The sequence below is a fragment of the Corythoichthys intestinalis genome, chromosome 8 (genome assembly GCF_030265065.1).
Source record: "Corythoichthys intestinalis isolate RoL2023-P3 chromosome 8, ASM3026506v1, whole genome shotgun sequence".
Lineage (NCBI taxonomy): Eukaryota > Metazoa > Chordata > Actinopteri > Syngnathiformes > Syngnathidae > Corythoichthys > Corythoichthys intestinalis.
This window is the reverse complement of record NC_080402.1, coordinates 398,987-419,184: the sequence shown is the minus strand read 5'-3', so window position 1 is coordinate 419,184 and position 20,198 is coordinate 398,987. Positions and strand designations below refer to the sequence as shown.

Below are 20,198 nucleotides of genomic sequence, written 5' to 3'. Positions count from 1 at the left end.
AGTAATTGAAACAAATTTTTACCAAACAATTTAAGTCAGGTGTGTGCCCAATCACTGATGAGTTGTTTAAAGATTCCCTGCCCACTGTAAAACACACACCTGGTAAGAAATGTCTTGATGAGAAGCATTGTCTGATGTGCATCATGGCTCAGTTAAAAGAGCTGTCTGAAGACCTGCCATCAAGGATTGTTGATTTGTATAAAACTGGGAAAGGATACAAAACCGTCTAAAAAAGTCCGGGTGTTCATCAATATAAATGGAGAGAGTACTGTTGGACTGTTGCTTCTCTCCCAAGGAGTGGCCGTCCACCAAAGATGATGCCACGAGTTCAGTGCAGAATACTCAGAGAGGTAAAAAAGAACCCGAGAGTGTCTGCTAAAGACTTACCAAAATCACTGGCACAGTCTAATATCTCTGTGCACACATCAACTATATGCAAAACGATAGTGTTCATGGGAAGACTCCACCGAGGAAGCCACCGCTGTCTAAAAAAAACATTTTTACTTGTTTAATGTTTGCAAAAAGGCACTTGGACACTCCACAGAAGTTTTGGCAGTATATTTTGTGGACTGATGAAAACAAAGTGTAATTGTTTGGGAGGAATGTCATGTGTGGAGGAAAAATGGAACAGCTCACCAACATCAACACCTCATCCCCGCCGTGAATCATGGTGGAGGGAGCATCGTGATTTAGGGCTGGTTTGTTACCTCAGGGCCTGGACAACTTGCAATCATTAATGGAAGAATGAATTCAAAAGTTTTGCAAGAAAATCTGAGTCCCTCTGTCAGACAGTTGAAGCTAAAAAGAGGCTGGATAATGCAACAAGACAATGATCCAAAACACAGAAGTAAATCAACATCAGATGAACAAAATACACATTCTGGAGTGGCTAAGTCAAATTCCAGACCTGAACCCCATTGAGATGCTGTGGCATGACCTAAAGACAGCGATTCGTGCCAGACATCCCAGGAATCTGACTGAACTACAGCAGTTTTGAAGAGAAGAATGGGCCAAGATTAGTCCTGATCGATGTGCCAGACTCACCTGCAGCCACAGGAAGAGTCTGGTTGAAGTTATTGCTGGCAAAGAGGGGGAGGGGGGAGCACAAAGTATTAAATGTCATGGTTCACTTACTTATTTCCCCCCCTTCTGTCATTGTTTGCATGATATCCTCATTAAAATACGAAAACCTATAAATGTTTGGGTGGTTTTAGTTGAAGCAGTTTTTTCATCTGTGTGATTTTGACAAAGATCAGATTACATTTGATGGTGATTTTATGCAGAAATGTGAGAAATTCCAAAAGGGTCAGATACTTTTTCATACCACTGTATTGAGTTCTGAGTGCGTGAATTCAGCAGATGTGATCGTAAACATTTACAACAAATTGACGTCAGCGTGGTCGGGGACCGGAGGGATGTCAAAACGTGCTCAGGAAACTGTCGTGTAAGTACACAGGCAAGCCAGGGAAGGAGCTCATCTCCCACACGTGCACAAATGCAGTTTCATAGTAATCGTAACGGAGTACCTGGACATCTATAGAGCTTCCTTGCTTGTGCAATGTCTCCTTTACTGAGTCTGGTCCGCTGCCCGATCGCAGGACGAACGCCGTTTTCGTCCCTGGACGGAAGGATGGTGTCAAGGAACATCCCCCTTTAACACAAAGAAGCACCGTTTTCAAGCTATCAGTGCAAAAGATAGTGGTCATTGAAACAGCGAGCTATTAGGGACATTAGTGTTTCTTGATCTCTGCGTCTGCATCTGAGGGGAAATAACACAATAATTATAAAATGCTGACATGAATACCGTTAAAATGAGATATGATTTGTTTGTCAAGACGTTTAATATGCAATAGGACTCAATATGTTTTACTTTTTTGTTTATACGTAGTTCTTACTCACACAATTAATAGAACGTTAGTCTCTCTTTTTGTTCGTCTGTATATGATGGCGAAAATGATTAAATAATCACAGAACTGCGAACCCCTCGTCAAGACCTTTAATATGAGATATGAGTCGATCTGGTCTTCTTGACTTTAAAAATTTTTACGTGGTTCGTACTCGCACTATTCATGTAGAATTTTAAGCTCGCTTTTTGTTCACAGTCTTCATATGATAGCGCAAAATATAAAAATAATGACTCTTATTGTAAACTCCACGTCAAGACGTTTGATATAAGATATGACTCGATATGTTTCCATTTTTTTGGATGTGTTTCAATTTTTGGGGGGCACTTAATATTAAACCTTAAGGATATTTCTTAACCATAACGGCATAGTATAAAAGTCTATCAACAAAATAATTACATATCTGAAAAGCACTCGGTAAGGGCTTTCATACGAGGTACAACTCAATATGTTTTTTTGCGGACAAAATTTTGATCGTCATTATTGGGAAGTTCGTAAAGACACGGACGAGCGTTTTACCGTGAGAAGGTGTTTCTGGCGTAATGCATGATGCTGTCAAAGTCGTAGGGCTCGCCGAGAGAGTTGACCTCGCCCGGTTCCATCTTCAGGAAGTTGTACTCCTGACCTGGGTCAAGCGCACAAACACACAGGAGCGGACATTGGATTGAAATGGTGAGGCCAGGTGCATTATAGGTAAGGGAGGGAACCTCACAATATGATACAAGGCTCACGATAACGATGATCGGATGGTATGGCAATATAACAATTAGCGATATATATTGACGGCGATAGGGGTGTGAAATTATATATGAATAATCGCATACTTTGCATCCCACGTCAAAATGGATTGGACGTCTAGTACTTCTAAAACTACTTGTGGGTAGTGCCATCCTCACCTGGTTGAATGTTGTCGCGAATGATGGTGACGTGATCGTCGCGGTCGGGCCGCGTGTGTTCGTGCCAGAAGCCGATGACGTGACCCAGCTCGTGCACCACGATGCCGAACTTGTCGCAGTTCTTGCCGATGGATATGGCCTGTGGCCCGTTTCCGCGGCGACCCACGTAGGAGCAACACCTACAGAGCGGAAGGTTAATGGTCACATAGTGTCCGAAGCCTTTAATTAAAACGAGTTTATCCCTAGTAGATGTCCAAGCCGTATAAACTGAGAGGGTGGAAGCCAGTGTTGTTAATAACGCCGTTACTAACAGCGTTATTTTCTTCAGTAGTGAGTAATCTAATTAATTACTTATTTTAACCTGTCCTGTTCAGCTGTTTGACATGGAGAATGGAAGTCTAAGTGCCCGGATAGTCTGAACAGTAATTGATTACTTTGACGTTACCGTTACTGAGGCGGGAAAGGCGTGTGTTACTATGTTGGTTGACTGACGTAAGAAAAAGTCTGAGAAAGACGGACTCACGGAGACGAGAGAGCAGAGCAGGAGTGGGGAGGAGGCAAGGGAGAGCGACGCCGTTGCAAACGCGATGCTACTATGCTAGGTGGCTCCAATAATACCTGACTGTAGCCGATAGCCTACAAACTACGCCCACATAATGCTTCAGTAGATATCACATATATACAGAACTATATGCAAATGACAGACACGGCTGCATTAACAACATGTATAATAAAGAACTAGATGCGTTAGTAAACAGCCGCCATCTTAAAGCAGTAGACTTCTCTAGAAGGCTCTGTTGTAGAGAACCTTCCTAGCGAACCTAAGTAACTTTTTATGCTCCTGAATCAGCAAAATCTTGACTTAAATCTATCTTTAAATGATGAAACAGTTTTAAAACTTACACATCTCAAAAGTAAACAGAAGAGAACTAATGCAATAATGGGAGCAATTTTAATCACTTTAACGGTTGATTCACAACATTAATTAAATGGCTTCCACACATAGCAAAGGTTACTATCTAGTTATCGCAATATTCGCAATACCCCTGTGTCTAGTTAAGTTTAGGGTAAAGAATTGGGCTAGGGACAATTGTCCCAAAAAACCCTTTAAACTTCACATTGTGTGACTTTTTTTTGGGAGAAAAAAAACATGAACGTTATCACCAGTTACTTTGCCAAGTAACTAATTACTCTTACATTCAGGTAACTGAGTTACTAATGCTATGACTTTTTGGGAGAATTTGTAACTGTAATTAATTACTATTTTTAAGGTAAGATTAACAGCACTGGACTGGTAGCCAATGAAAAAAGATTGTCAGTTGTCAACCCACCCACTTCAAATGGATTGGTTGTCTAGCGCCGTCAATGAGTAAATAGCAGATGCTCATCGGTTGAGAAATAAGCTAGTTATGACTTCAGTTTAATATCAATGCATTGACTTTGATGGGAACGTCTCCCCTACCAACATGGCCGCCCTGAGGCAGGGGCGATGAAAACTCTTTTCATGCTTCTGCTGTCAATTGAAATGAGTATCACTGGTAGATATCCAATCTATTTGGACTTGAGGGGGGTCATTCGCTGCCAACCGTCCCATTTTAAATGGTTTGGACGTCTTGCGGCGTCAATGGCAGCCAATGTTTTTTTTCCCCACAATATGTTTTGGGGCCCCACAGAAAAAATAATTTGATTTTAGAATATTTTTATTGTTAAACGTTTTTGTCAAAAAGGTTCCAATCTGATAGTACGTAAGTGTTTGGCGGGTTGTTTGAGCCCTCTCTGACGTTGGAACTCACTCACGCAGAGGGTAAGGATTTCCTGCTCGGCGGTCCATCCAGGAGAGGAAAAGCCTCCAGATTTATTTACATCCAACAGCGCCGCCATTTCATAACTGAAAGCTGTTCGAATTCACGTATCGCACACGCGTAACAAAGTTGTCCTTTTCTGCTTGGCCCAGATATCCGTGCCAGGCTAACAAATCTGATTAAAGTTACGCCCAGGGAGTTTTTTTTCCCCCCCTCAGATTTAGTCATCCGAGCAATGGCGTGATCCGTGCCGCTCACGTTTCTTTTGGTCCGTCCGTCGGCATGTACATGTACATCCGATTAAACGGCTTTAATCTCCGTAACATCGTCGCTTGACATACACGTCCTCAACTCGCCTGGATGGGTGCGAGGATTAGCATTTTCTATCATTCCTTTAAGGGAAAAAAAAACATCCGACGAGTTTAAAATGGCTGCCGCAAGCAAGCATTTTGATCATCAATGAATTGACAAATTTTTGGGTTGGCGCTGATATAGATGACGTTATTTAGGGTTATATGGCTTTACATTTTAACTGGAAATGTGTATTGGAACCCCCAAAATATTTAGGCAAAAATATGTCATTTGATTGGTCTTAGACTTAAGATATCACAGAATTTTACACTTTAAAAAAAAAATCAATTTAAGCAAAATATGTATACATTTTTTTTTTCATTGTGTTTGTTTTTCCAATACAAAAAAGATTTTTAAAAATCATGAATTAAAAAACAGTTTTTCAGTGTTTTTCTTTTCTTTTTAAAATAGATTAAAAAAATACATTAAATCAAATTTATATAGCCCTTTACAAAACCCAAAAGGTCCCCAAAGTGCTTATAAAGATTTTCTTTTCTTTATATTATTTGAATTTAAAATTAAACTTGAATAAAGAAAAAAATATAACAATGGATGGCTTTTCATACCAAAAAAAAAAAATATATATATATATATATATATGTATTGAAAATATTTTATAAAATATACTGCTCACAAAAATTAAAGGAACATTTTGTTCCTTTAAATTTTTGTGAGCAGTGTATAAATAACATTTCTAAAAAAAAAAATTCGTAACGAAGTTTTTTCCTTTTTATGTATATAAATATGTTCTTTCCCTCATAATACTTCAAATATTAAATAAAAAAAATATATATATATTTTTTTTTATTATTAAATTTATTAGGATCATGGAACCTTCCACTTGGGGAAAATATATACATACAGTATATCCTGTATATACATAATATAATAAAAATATACAGTACTTTAGGCAGGACACCTGCCTAAAACTTTTGCACAGTACTGTATATATATATATATATATATATATAATATATACATACATACATTATTTTATTTTAAATCTGTAATAAGGAAAAACAGAATATTTGTTGTTATTCTTTTTTAAATTACATTAAAAAAAATATGAATTGACAAAAAATAATTACAGATAAAAAAAATCCAAATGATTAAAAAAACTTTTTCTTTTCATTACAAAACTGATTTATAGTGATCCCTCAGTACTTCGTGCGTCAAACTTTGCGCCCTCAGTCCATCGCTTTTTTTTTTTCACTTAAAAACTGACAAATACAGTATTACATTTAAAAAATTTAAAATAACAAGGATTTATATATATTTCTTTTATATATATCATTTATATCATAATTATTACATTTGCAGTGCTTAAAAACCATTTATTAAAATTTACATATAAGGATTTTTTTTTAATTATACTTTCGGAACAAAAGGGGAAATCAGGTCTTGTATGTATCTCTTTCCAATGCTGTTAAATCTGAATGAATACATTGAACACATCTTTTTTTAATGTAAATAAACTCTGCATCGACTAAGTGGATTTTCATTTTTCGCGGGGGATACCCAATAACCGCGAAATCACAGTATTTAAAGCATACGGACCGTATTGAAGCTCTAAAAAGAGAATTTGAACAATATTTAGGTCAACAATGTCTACAAGATAAATCAAAATAGGCGATTCGTTGGATAACAGCTTAGTTGTCAATGAACGTGGGCGGCCTTGCGCGTCAGCTTATTAACTCATTGGCCACCATTGACATCTACGGTCGTCCGAACTCCATCAGTGTCAATGACAGATCCGAGATGTGCACTATTACAACTGTAACCGGAACCGTGTGACTGTCAGGATGCGGAAACGGGAGCAAGACAGGAAGGAAAGCGGAGCCATCGTCGACCGAGCGTATCGTCCCTCCGTCAGTCTCACCCGCAAGGCCTGTAGGTGAAGACGATGTAGCTCTCCTCGTCGCTTTTCTCGATAAAAGTCACGCAGGTTTGCTTCTCCCAGTGCCGCATGGCTTGTTTGAACATGGCCCTCTGACTACCTGTGACACAAAAGTAAAGGTTTAGCTTCTGACAATAAAAGTCCACCTGTGAATTAATATTTTTTTTTACCCGTAAAGTTGCCGCCAATGACGTAGGGAATGACCCCACCGGGCCAGATCCTCTCGGCGCGCGAGGTGGCCGCTCGAGGGAAGCGCTTTTTGCCGCTATCGCCGCTTTGGCTTTTGTGACTGGAGTTTTTCGGGAGGAAGTCTAAAATATAACTGTCAGGTTAAAACATACATATTTATTTTTCCCCCCGAGAGTCGTCTCACCCCAGCCGAAGTGTCGTATCCTCTCCAAAAGCAGGTACAAAGAGCCTCTTTTTTTGGTTACTAGGTGGTCCTCCGGCTCACCTAAAGTGAGAAATTATAGCACGGTACTACGTTAACCCATTAGCAGCCATTGAATGTGAAAGACGTCCAATCCACGGCAGGATAGGTAGTTAAATGCGGCCCGGCTCACCCGACGGTTGTCCCCGCGAGGCGTGCGTCAGGCGGATGGTCCCGTCGATTCGGAACATGCCGAGGTCCTCCTCGTCCAAGGCGATGTCGCCCCAGAATGCGGCTGCAACGATGCGCTTAGTCAGTTCAAATATTCGCTTCATGAAATGAGAGCCAAGAAATATTGGATGTCAACTTTTTTTATTTGTCAGTTGGGTGTTTGGCTTCCGCCCGATTGAGCAACGATAAAAGATCGTCCATTAGTGAGGTGGTGTTACATCAGGCCACGTTTTAATCCTTTTGCCCCCGTTCCCCCTTAACTCTCTCTCTCTCGTTTCTCGTCCTCCGTCGACAAGCTCACTCGCTCGGGTCGGACAACCAAGAAAACCCAGGCGCATTGAATGCGCCTACCTACCACTGAGACGTGACAGAAGGCAGAGACGCCTACTGTTTAAAGCGAAAACGCGACATCACAACTAAATTACACATTGATTCAACTCATTGACCGACTAGCTTGCTGGATGGCTGGATGACTAGAAGGTTGAATGACTGACTGACCGACCGACTTATAACTTTCACTGACTGGCTGTCTGGCTAACCGGGTGACTAACTGAATTACTAACTGATTACCGACAAACTAACTTGAGTAAACCAATTGATGGACCACTAACTAGATGCTTGACTGGCTGACTTACAAACTACAGTCATTTCAGGTAACCAATTACTCAACTTACTGACTGAGACTTAAAGTAACGAACTGACTGAGTCACTGACTTAACCTTTTGCCTGACTACCTGACAGATCAACGAATATAACTAACAAACTAACCTGAGTTATTTAGCCAGCCAGTTGGTTGATTGGCTAGATCAGCAACCCAAACTGTTGCGAGCCATATTGGACCAAAAAAAACAAATATATCTGGAGCCGCAAAAAAATGAAAAGCCTTAAATAAGCCTAATAATGAAGGCAACACATGCTTGTATGTATCTCTATTGTATTAGCTATATTAGCCTACTATCGAAATGACTAAGTCGGCTAAAAATACACGATGAGCCTTCATGATTTAATGTTTATTTTCCCTGCAGTGCATCCAACGCACCACGTGACTACTTCTATTGTACGATGCCACCTCAAGTTTAACTTCATGACAATATTAATGAATTGTTTCATTGCTTTCTTGAAATTGTAGAAATGCGATAAAGAAATCCGATTTTTGTTGTCGTTTTTATTTAGAAGTTTCGAAAAACAGCAAAATGGAACGTGCATGACATGCGCCTTATCTGGGCGTGTCTATGATTTTCTTTATTATCTTGGTTTGGTTTTTGAAGTCTGCAAATAGGTGTTCTGATATGTTGATGAATGTCTCCTTCATGTACTCACCATATGTGAACGGTTTTCCACGCTTTATTTTCTGGCGGGTTGCAACAAAACACGTAGCAGTAGTGGAGTTTAGCGATGCAATCCACTTCTTAAATCTATTTTTGCGCTCCTCTAACTTCTTCCGAAGTAATGGAATCGCACTTTTTCTCTCACTCCCTACTGGGTACTCGGCTGCCGGTTTGTTTACAATAGCCACCTGCCTGGCATCCCACCCTGCTGATAGAAACGCGTGTCGCAGGCTATGACGCAAATCTTCGTTGGCAGAAATGTTGAAATTCAATATTTATTCTACACATTTTTATATCATTGGAAAACATTAATATTTGTGTCATTTTTGTCCTCCTACAGAAACCATATCAAAACAAACCATATCTTTCCCTCAACCATCTTTTTGCATTTTCAAACATTTTTGAAAATGCTCCAGGGAGCCACTAGGGCAGCGCTAAAGATGCGGCTCTCAAAACACGGGTTGCCAACACCCGGGCTAGATGGTTGGGTTGAATTTGCCTGGCACGGCCAGACTGTTCTCCCTGTATTTTTCAAACATCGTGAGAATAGTCTGGGACCCATCTCCTTTTGGCGTCTCGAGCCAGAACAAAATCATCCTTGCAATCAGATTTGTTTATTTCCGTGACGTGTTCTTAACGAGCAACGTCACTCCTGCGCGTCGGAAGTCGTCTCTGCGACAACGCAGATGGCGAACGGGAGAGCCGAGAATATGTTCCGATCCGCGGTAAATTTAGTTTGAAATGACCAAAAACACATCAAGTTGCTAAAACTGTCTCGTGCTAGCAATGTTGAATAAACATCTTCATTCTCCGCTCTCCTCGTATGTTTATTTCGACCAGTTAGCTGAATGACTGACTTACTAAACAGTTAGCTGAATGAACTAACTGATTTCAAGCAACCTATTAATCAACGGGCTGAAAGCTAACTTGAAGTGACTGACTGACTGATCGATCAACTAACAACTTTTTGATTGACTGCCTCGCTGGCTGACTGACTGAGAGATCAACTGACAAAATGACTATGTACCCAACTAATTTGGGTTAAGTAATTTGGTGACTGACTTTATGTTTTGACTAACCGACTAACTAAACAACGAACTAATTGGCGCTAACCAGTTGTCTGAGTGACCAACACACTTGAGACTGAGTGAGTAACTGACTTAACATAATGGATCTAAACCCAACTCGTTCGCATTTTCTTTTTTCTATGAAAATCTTTGGTAGCGCTTGAACCTTGTGTGAAATATGAGACATTGTAAAAACTTTAGATATAAGTACATGTTCCATTTCAGCTTTCTGTCAGATACTGAAATACTGCGCTGATTGTCGTGGAGCCTAGGCATAGACTTCATAATGGATATTATGAAGTCTATGGTGGAGGCCAGATGAAACATTGATGCAATCAATGTTGGGCGACCTTACGGACCGTAGATGAAAGAAGAAGCCCAGTTTGAACTTTATGGATCAGTCTTAGTGGCGTCACGCTGCTTTAAATAGCCCAAAGTCAAGCGTGCGCACGGAGAAGGTGAACATCGGCCATTGATCCGTGAGGGCCGATGCGGCAAGCAACACATGACACGCAGCGCTTTGCCCTTCACACACACACTCGCACGTTGCTTTTCCTTTCGGATTAAAGGTCTTCAAAAAAGGCGAAATTCCATCTGCCTTCATTTTGCACATCCCAGTCGGATGCTTGACCTGAAACGATGTGACCGTCGCTCGTGCAAACTCTGTGACTCACACGGCGTGACGCACACTTTGACACGCTGAAATATTCAACACTCGGGGCGTCCTCCATCTGTGCTGTGGCGGTGACGCAACGCTCCTACTACTAAAAAATGCAAAGTCCACTTCCGCGCTTGGCTGGAAAATCTGGATGGTGGAAAATCTAGATTTTTATAACCTGTTCAGCCCTTACGAGCAGCAAGCAAAAAATTGTAGTTTGATCAGACACAGCATCTCATGTTGGTTGGCTAATTGAGCTCCTTACAAAGGATCAGTCGTTTGCCTGTTATTGGAATTGCACAAACAAAGCTAACTAGGGCAATATCCATGTAATTGCCCATTACCTTTTGCCCTAGTGTTAGTCAGCCCCCCCCCCCCCTTTCATGTACAGCGGTATGAAAAAGTATCTGTACCTTTTGGAATTTCTCACATTTCTGCATAAAATCACCATCAAATGTGGGCTGAGCTTTGTCAAAATCACACAGATGAAAATACAGTGTCTGCTTTATCTAAAACTAGCCAAACATTTATAGGTTTTCATATTTTTATAAGGATAGCATGCAAACAGTAACAGAAGGGGGAAAATAAGTGATTCCTCTGCCTAAGTAGACTTAAAGAGCAATTGAAACCATTTTTTACCAAACAATTTAAGTCAGGTGTGTGCCCAATCACGGATGAGTGGTTTAAAGCTGCCCTGCTCGCTATAAATCACACACCTGGTAAGAAATGTCTTGATGAGAAGCATTGTCTGATGTGCATCACGGGTCTGTCTGAAGACGTGCAATCAAGGATTGTTGATTTGTTTAAAGGGCATACGACACGAGAAAAAAAGTCTTAAACGGCATTATTATGTGAATTAGAATCATATTTTGAGACGATTCGACTATATACAACAATTTAGCAAAGCACAGATGACGAGAAATTACCCTTTTAATCTGCCGGTTAGCCACGCCTACCATTATAGGGCTTTAGCGTCCCCAACAGGTGGATGACGTCAGCGGTAGATAGACAGGGCTCATCGATTTTACTATTCAGCCCATTGAGGGGGAATTATTCAGAACGAGGAAAACGCGATGAAGAAAGCCGCAAAATGTCATTGTTTCAGTCTCTCTACTCCAATATTTTTACAGGATATTCTTTTTATCCAAGTATTTTTCCCCAATAGCAATATAAATGGCTTGAGAAGGACCAGTCAGCCCGTCGAGGGGGAACTATTCACAACGAGGAAAACGCAACGAAGAGAGCGGCAAAATGTCATTGTTTCTGTCTCTTTACTTCAATATTTTTACAGGATATTCTTTTTATCCAAGTATTTTCCCCAATTGCCAAATAAATGGCATGGTCATGACAAATAACAGTCTTGTGCTGAATGGAATATGAAATAATAAAAATGCATTTATTCAGGACGACATGGCAAAATTACTCCATATTGGTCAAAACTGTCGACTTCACCTTTACTGTCGCACCTCCCGAACTATATTTTATGACACCTAAATCGAACATATGTCATTTCCCTTCCCCGGCTTCGGAGAATGTAAACAAACCAGAAGGCGTGACAGCTAGCTGACATGCTAACCCGAACCGAGTGATGTTTCAAAGTCTTCAAAGCTGAAAATCAAACATAACTATCCTGGATTATTTGACATGACGACCCGGTTGTCTATTGTTGTCGCGGATCGGCAAACCGCCCGGCGGAGAGCAATTTACAATTCGTTCCCCGGAAGAGGGTGGCTGGAGTTATTGTGCCGCTAACGTGCTGCTGCTAATGAGCATTAGGACAGCTTTTTACATGCCTATCAATGATCAAACGTAAGTAGTCCTTCATTTAAAGGAAGTTTGTAGTGTTTACTTTGTAATCGCTGTATTCGTATTTGACATAATACAAAACAAGATGTTTACTCACTTCCTCGTAAGTCCAATGGTCCCACAGTAAATATCCACGGTGAATGGGAACTCCAAAAAGGCGCATACGCCTCTCCCTCATACAGAATGATTTTTCTGCAGCCGTTTGGCTGGCGTGATGCGAAAAATAAACATATTAATCCGCAAAATCAGCTGAATCCTTCGTCCCCATACACAACAGTACGCTGTATAGTGAAGAGGACGTCTTCTACCGTACACGTCACAGCGCCCTCCTCCTCAATGCAAGACCGAAGCCGGAAGTCACTCATTTTCCTGGCGCGGGATTCAAAAAACTAAATAAATATAGCGATCGCTTCCACACACATCCAAGCGGTCCATATCATTCAGGAGCATAAAATACCGCGTGTATTATGAAATAAACATGCTTTTTCGTGTCACAGGCACTTTAAAGCTGGGAAAAGACATCTCTAAAAGTCTAGATGTTCATCAGTCGACAGACAGAGAAGTTGTCTACAAATGGAGAGAGGTTGGCACTGTTGCTTCTCTCGCAAGGAGTGGCCGTCCACCAAAGATGACAAGAGTTCAGAGCAGAATACTCAGAGAGGTAAAAAAGAACCCTAGAGCAGACATGTCCAAAGTCCGGCCCGGGGGCCAAATGCGGCCCGTGGTCAAATTTGAGCCTCTGTCATAAAATCAATAACGTCTGGCCCGCACACAGACTTAATAAATTGGTCAGCAGTACTGCTGCCAGCATATGAAGTAGCTTACACACTAAATGCTGCTCCTCATTTACCCACTAAAAGGAAGCAGCACTCTAAGCAACATTACCCCGGGTGACCCTTTACTCCCAATTTTCTAAAATGGCGACAATCAACAAGAAAGTTGACTGTGACTGCCGACGCGTCAAAGATAGGTGGATTGGACAATTTCTTCACTAAAATACTCAACAACTGTGTCTGCGTCATTTGCAAAGAGACAGTCGCTGTTTTTAAAGCGTTCAATGTAGGGCTGCAGCTATCGAATATTTTAGTAGTCAATTAATCGATGGACTAGTTAGTTCGAATAATCGAGTAATCGGATAAGGAACATGAAAAATTGAAAGACCTAAACTGAGCCTCAAACAGTGTAAAAAAATGTTAAAAAATGAGGATCTATGTCCAACAAAATAACAATTGGCCAACCTACATAGAAAAAGTCAGCTAGCTTAAATGCTATAAAATGCTAAAGTTTTTTTTTTTTTTTTTTTTTTTTTTTTACAGTGCTCTTAACAAATGTTTCAGACACATATTCTCACAAAAAACGACTGAATATACCTATAAACTAAATTATGAATGCATTAAAAAAAATTATCTCAAACAAAATCTTAGCTTACGTTGGTCTTAACAGGGAGCAGTTGGATTCAGCCATGTGAAAAGAGGCAGACCAGAGGGCAGTGTATTCACCCTAATCAATTAATCACCATTAAAACGCCACTTTAATTAAACGAATACTTGAAGCAACAAGATTTAATTTGAATATTTTTTTCTAATTGAATACTCGAGTTAATCGATTAATTGTTGCAGCACTAGTTCAATGTGAGGCGATATTACCAAACAAGACACATTGACATGTACGACAGGATTACAGGGAAGATGCGTAGCGAGAAATTGAAGCAAATTGAAGTTAGTTTAATTTTACAGCAGCAGTATTTCGCAAGAGCCCGAGAGTCGAAATAATTAATTAAAAAAAACAAAAAAAAACAAATGTGACACAGAATGGCTTGCTAAAATTTGCTTAAATATATTGCTCTACGTAAAGGTCGTCAGCCAAGGTCGGCCCCCCACATTTTTACCACACCATATCTGGCCCCCTGTGGAAAAAGTTTGGACACCCCTATCCGCTAAACACTTACAGAAACCACTGGCACAGTCCAATATCTCTGCACACATCAACTATATGTAAAACTATTGCCAAGAATGGTGTTCATGGGAGGACTCCACCAAGGAAGCCACCGCTGTTTTAAAAAAATCATTTTTACTCGTTTAATGTTTGCAAAAAGGCACTTGGACACTTCACAGAGGTTTTGGCAAAATATTATGTGGACTGATGAAAACAAAGTGTAATTGTTTGGGAGGACCACACAATGTCATGTGTGGAGGACAGATGGAACAGCTCACCAACATCAACACCTCATCCCCACCGTGAAGCATGTTGGAGGGAGCGTCATGATTTAGGGCTGTTTTGCAACCTCAGGGCCTGGACAACTTGCAGTCATTAATAGAAGAATGAATTCAAAAGTTTTGCAAGAAAACCTGATGCTGTCTGTCAGACAGTTGAAGCTAAAAAGAGGATGGATGCTGCAAATAGACAATGATCCAAAACACAGAAGTAAATCAACATCAGATGAACAAAATACACATTCTGGAGTGGCCAAGTCAAATTCCAGACCTGAACCCCATTGAGATGCAAAGACAGTGATTCATCCCAGGAATCTGACTGACCTACAGCAGTTTTGTAGAGAAGAATGGACCAAGATTAGTCCTGGTCAATGTGCCAGACTGATCTGCAGCTTCGGGAAGCGTCTGGTTGAAGTTATTGCTGCCGGGGGGGGGGGGATATTAAATGTGATGGTTCACTTAACCTTTTTTCCCCCTTCTGTCATTGTTTGCATACTATTCTCATTAAAATATGAAAACCTATAAATGTTTGGATGGTTTTAGTTAAAGCAGACAGTTTTTTCATCCGTGTGATTTTGACAAAGATCAGATCACATTTGATGGCGATTTAATGCAGAAATGGGGCAAATTGCAAAAGGTTCAGATACTTTTTCATACCACTGTAATATTCTCTTAGCTGGATACCAAGGCTCTACTCACTAGAATAGTCAGGGACACTTTCCATGTATTAGTCAATCACCATCCTAGCATGTTAACAAGTAATCCGTCGGAAGTGTGGATCTTAGCTTGTTCTTGAAGCTGTAGTCTATTTCCTGAAGTGTCACTTTCATCAGACACATGGGTGACTGCAACACTTTCCATGCGTTAGTCAAACACCATCTTAGCAGTTAGCACGTTACCAAGCAGGATGTGTCGACTTGCTGGTGTAGTCAACCACCTTCATCACAAGGTTCACCAGGGCGATTTGCAGGTATTTCCCACTTACCTTGCATCAATCGGAACTGAGACCGTCTACTTAGTCGTGTCGGCAACCAAGGTTGACTGCAACACTTACCGTGCAGTCAACCACTGTCCTGTTACTAAGGTTGTGCTGGAGAAGTTAACCACCTTCATCAAAAACAAGGGTCTCCAGGAGATAGCATGAGAAGTATCCTGCTTGTGGGACCCTAGGAGTAACCTTGCTTCGAAGCAAGATGGTTGACTACTCCAGTAAGTAGACAGTTCTTTGGCTGACTCATACATGGAAAGTAGGGAACAGAATATTACACAGAAAGTGTTCCTGTCATGGGAACAGACTGTTACATGGGCAATAGTCAACCTCTTAGCTTGTTTACTAAGGCTCTGTACACTTCTATGCATTAAATCAACCGCCACCTTAACCTGTTACCATGCAGGATATGTCTACTTGACACCTTCATCAAGGTGCACCAGGAAAATTTCCATGTAATGGTCAGGTTCTCACAACACTTTCTCTCTCCTCTCCTACTTTCCAAAAGTTAGCCCGAGCTTGAGATCAGGATTTGTATACTCAGTGAATCGGGCCTCTTTCCATGTGTTAGTCAGGACCCAAAGATCTCCTCCTTGTTTTTCATGATGTCATTCTTCCAAAACGACATATTCATCTGTTGATTTGTATTTTTGAGTGCGCCGCGACAGGGAATTAGAGTTCAACCATGAGGTCACCTCGCAGTTTGTCCCAAATGTGTGCATGTGCCGCTCCATGTGCCGCGTTGTAATATTATTCTAGCGTCATATTAAAAAGAGATTATCTCTTTGCCCCGTTGAGGATTTTGCGCCTGAAAATAATCATTGTGCAAGCTGCTTGTTGATCCTCACCAAACGGGTGGCTGATGTTTAAACTGGGAGGGAAGGATCGCAGCCATTCAAGGTTCAGTGCCATTGACGGTGACAGAAGTCCAATCCGTCCAGACAATGGCATTGATGATGTGATACGAGATGCCTATGAGACCGCGAACAGTTAACGTGTCAATGGACGACAGAGTTAAACAGGAGTCAGCAGAAGCAGGTGACTTTGCCACTAAAAGCCTTCCAAATAAAGCACGTGCACACATTGAATATTGATGTCAATCGAGCGGCCGCCTTGTAGGTGAGCGCCGTGAAGGAAATGCCGACTCATCGCTAAATGGCCCCCGCCCTCACACACCTACGCTGCAGGAAACCATGAGCTGTGCTGAGGTGGGAATCCCGAGGACCACTTTAGAAGATCAACAGCGTTTGGTGTAATTTCCGAAGCCAACGATTTGGCTAATTCATGCAGAATGAACTGACCATGATGTTACCAAAAGGAAGCAAACGTCAATGTAATGGCGTACCGCACGCAGGCTATTTTTAGACCGTGACGTCGCATCGTAAAGCGGAAGTAAAGCCGAAGTGGGACATTATAGACCCGCCTTGCATAGACCCAATGTAAAAAGTGCTACTTTTCTCCGGTAATCTTTCAAAAACGAACATGCCGATCACGCATTGCTTTTTTGGAACTTGTAGAAACAACTCTAGACATTACGACACATGAAGGATGTTTTCTTCATACGTTTCCGAAAACCAAAAACTCGAGAGGAAAAAATGTGAAGACCGAATCAACTTGCAACACCAGCTCGGCGAATCCATTCACGTTTCATATGCAGTAAACATTATGTTGGGTTGGCATGGTCTTTAAGAGGACAAAGAGGTAAGCCATTTTTATATTTTTTAGCGTAACGTTGTGCCGTACTGCTTCTGTCTGACAATGAATGACCTGAAAAGAATTACAGTGGTATCTGACTGCCACTGTTACCGTTTCTGTTATATATATAAAAAAACAACTTTAGTAAGGGGGAAGTGTAAATAAATTATAGGATTAAGATGTGTTATCAATAAAAAAATTAAAAGTGTTCGTTGGCTGTCACTGAGTAGCATTTGCGATCGCTACACAAAGCTAACTAAATTACCCCCAAGAACGGTAAGAGACGTAGGACAACCAGAGGATATATAAGAAAGACAGGGCTGATGGTAAAGGATAGCTTGTCGAAATGGAGAATGTCATTGTCAGTCGCGTCGATAAAAAAAGCTAAAGCTATGCTTAGGTCGGCTCGTTTTTTTCGTCTATTTCAGCCTTCGACACTAAAGCCATCTCTTTAACTGAACATTTTTATGTTCTTCCACATCTTTGCCAGTGAATTTGGCACCAGGCACATCATTTTCGGAGAGAATTGGTAGGTTTAACTCTGAAAACACGATTTCCATTCATTTCCTATTAAGGACAAACGGTCCTTACTTAGCAACAGTAGCTAATGTCATGAATATTAATGAGCGGAAGTGACGTGTTGCTTGTGGTACGCCATTGAGATCATGGTGAAGAAAAACACTGAGGCAAGTCAGTTGTGTGTCCAATCGCTGATGAGTGGTTTAAAGCTGCCCTGTCCACTATAAAACCCACACCTGGTAAGAATAGTCTTGATGAGAAGCATTGTCTCGTGTGCATCATGGCTCGGTCAAAAGAGCTGTCTAAAGACCTGCGATCAAGGACTGTTTATTTGTATAGAGCCGGGAAAGGATACAAAACTATCTCTAAAAGTTTGGATGTTCATCAATCGACAGTCAGAGAAGTTGTCTATAGATGGAGAGAGTTTGGCACTGTTGTGTCCCTCCCAAAGAGTGGCCCTCCAACAAAGATGATGTCAAGAGTTCAGTGCAGAATACTCACAGAGGTAAAAAAAGAATCCTATAGCGTCTGCTAAAGACTTACAGAAATCACTGGCACAGTCCAATATCTCTGTGCAAACATCAACTATAAGTAAAACTATGGCCAAGAATGGTATTCATGGGAGGAAGTACCACTGTCTAACAAAACATTGTTGTTTGTTTAATGTTCGCAAAAAGACACTTAGACACTCCACAGAAGTTTGGGCAAAATATTTTGTGGACGGATGAAAACAAAGTGTAATTGTTTGGGAGGAACACACAACCTCATGTGTGGAGGAAAAATGGAACAGCTCACCAAAATCAACACCTCATCCCCACTGTGAATCATGGTGGAGGGAGCATCATGACTTGGGACTGTTTTGCTACCTCAGGGCCTGGACAACTTGCAACTATTAATGGAAGAAGGAATTCAGGGATTTATCAGGATGTTTTGCAGAAAAACCTGAGGCCGTCTGTCAGACAGTTGAAGCTAAAAAGAGGATGGATGCTGCAACAAGACAATGATCCAAAATACAGATGAAAATCAACTTCAGAATGGTTTCAGAAGAACAAAATACAATTTCTGGAGTGAGCTAGTCAAAGTCCAGACTTGAACCCCATTGCGATGCTGTGGCATGACCTAAAGAAATCATTTCATGCCAAACATCCCAGGAATCTGACTGAACTACAGCAGTTTTGTAGAGAAGAAGGGGCCAAGATTAGTCATGATTGATGTGCTAGACCAGAGGTGCCCAAGTCCGGTCCTCCAGAGCCCCTATCCAGCTTGTTTTCCATGTCTCCCTTCTTGAAGACACCTGAATCAAATGATCAGCTCATCAGCAAACTCTGCAGGAGCCTGATAATGATCCTGATTATTTGAGTCAGGTGTGTTGGAGGAGGAAGACATGGAAAACTAGCTGGATAGGGGCTCTCGAGGACTGGACTTGCGCACCCCTGTGCAAGACTGATCTGCAGCTACACGGTTGTTATTGCTGCCAAAGTGTGGGCCACAAAATATTAAATGTGATGGTTCACTTGATTATTTTTTGACATTCTGTCATTGTTTGCATACTATCCTCATGAAAATATGAAAACCTATAAATATTTGGGTGGTTTTAGTTGAAGTAGACACTGTTTTTTTCATCCGTGTGATTTTGACAAAGATCAGATCACATTTGATGGTGATTCTACACAGAAATGTGAGAAATTCCAAAAGGTTCCGCTACTTTTTCATACCACTGTCTCGTTCAGCCCTACTAGACGCCCTCACTCGAGGAAGCCCTACCGGCTCAGCTATTGTCTCAAGTTTGTAAAGGTGACCGTGCCGAACCGAAATGTAATGGCCATCAGCTTCAGCGCCTCAATTAAAATATTTACATTTTTTTAAAATAGGAATTTTTTTTTTTTTTTACTATTCTTGCATTACTACTTGAGTCATTTTTTCTTACTCTTAAATAAAATTGTATGTTACACAAATGTCCCTAATTTTTATAGTACGATAACTGCTTCCTGGTCACGTCTCTTTCTCCTGATTGGCTGGAACATCAGATGACCAGGGAAGTGTTTGGACACTTGAGGTTTCCAAGACTGTACCGCACAATCAACCAATCAGGACGTGCAGTCTTGCTTGCAAGGCTACATCCTACCGAATGGCCATGTGTCTCAAAACAAGCTAGCTTTGATTGTTCGGGTTCCCGGCGAAGAAAGCTCCCGCCCGCTGCTCAACTCTGACTATTGGCGCGCACGCGTGTATGTGCGCTAGCTCTTACTTTCCGTGATTTTGGAAGGAAGCATGAATGACTCCGGAGCGCTGTGTGTGTGTGTGTGTCATCTCCAGCTGAGCGGCAGGATGCAGACAAGCAGGAAGAGATAAGCGCGGGTGAATGGAGGGAGCGCAGCGTGTGTGTGTGTTGTCTCGCAACGCCGGCCGGCCCCCGAGGAGATAAGCAGACCGCCGGCCGGCAAATATTGCCGCCGTGTGAAAACAGGAGGCG

General features: G+C 41.3%; 1 protein-coding gene across 1 annotated transcript in view; it reads right to left on the bottom strand.

The window, feature by feature from the left end:
• The window catches only part of LOC130920224 (dorsal-ventral patterning tolloid-like protein 1), a 49,538-nt gene that overhangs the window by 20,432 nt on the left and 8,908 nt on the right, over window positions 1-20,198 (bottom strand). Inside the window, exons 2-8 of the mRNA XM_057843261.1 lie at window positions 7,414-7,515; window positions 7,224-7,304; window positions 7,021-7,161; window positions 6,833-6,950; window positions 2,801-2,979; window positions 2,424-2,529; window positions 1,527-1,651 (exon numbers count right to left, since the gene is read on the bottom strand). Coding sequence (XP_057699244.1) covers window positions 1,527-1,651; window positions 2,424-2,529; window positions 2,801-2,979; window positions 6,833-6,950; window positions 7,021-7,161; window positions 7,224-7,304; window positions 7,414-7,515 — 852 coding nt within the window. The remainder of the gene's footprint in view (window positions 1-1,526; window positions 1,652-2,423; window positions 2,530-2,800; window positions 2,980-6,832; window positions 6,951-7,020; window positions 7,162-7,223; window positions 7,305-7,413; window positions 7,516-20,198) is intronic.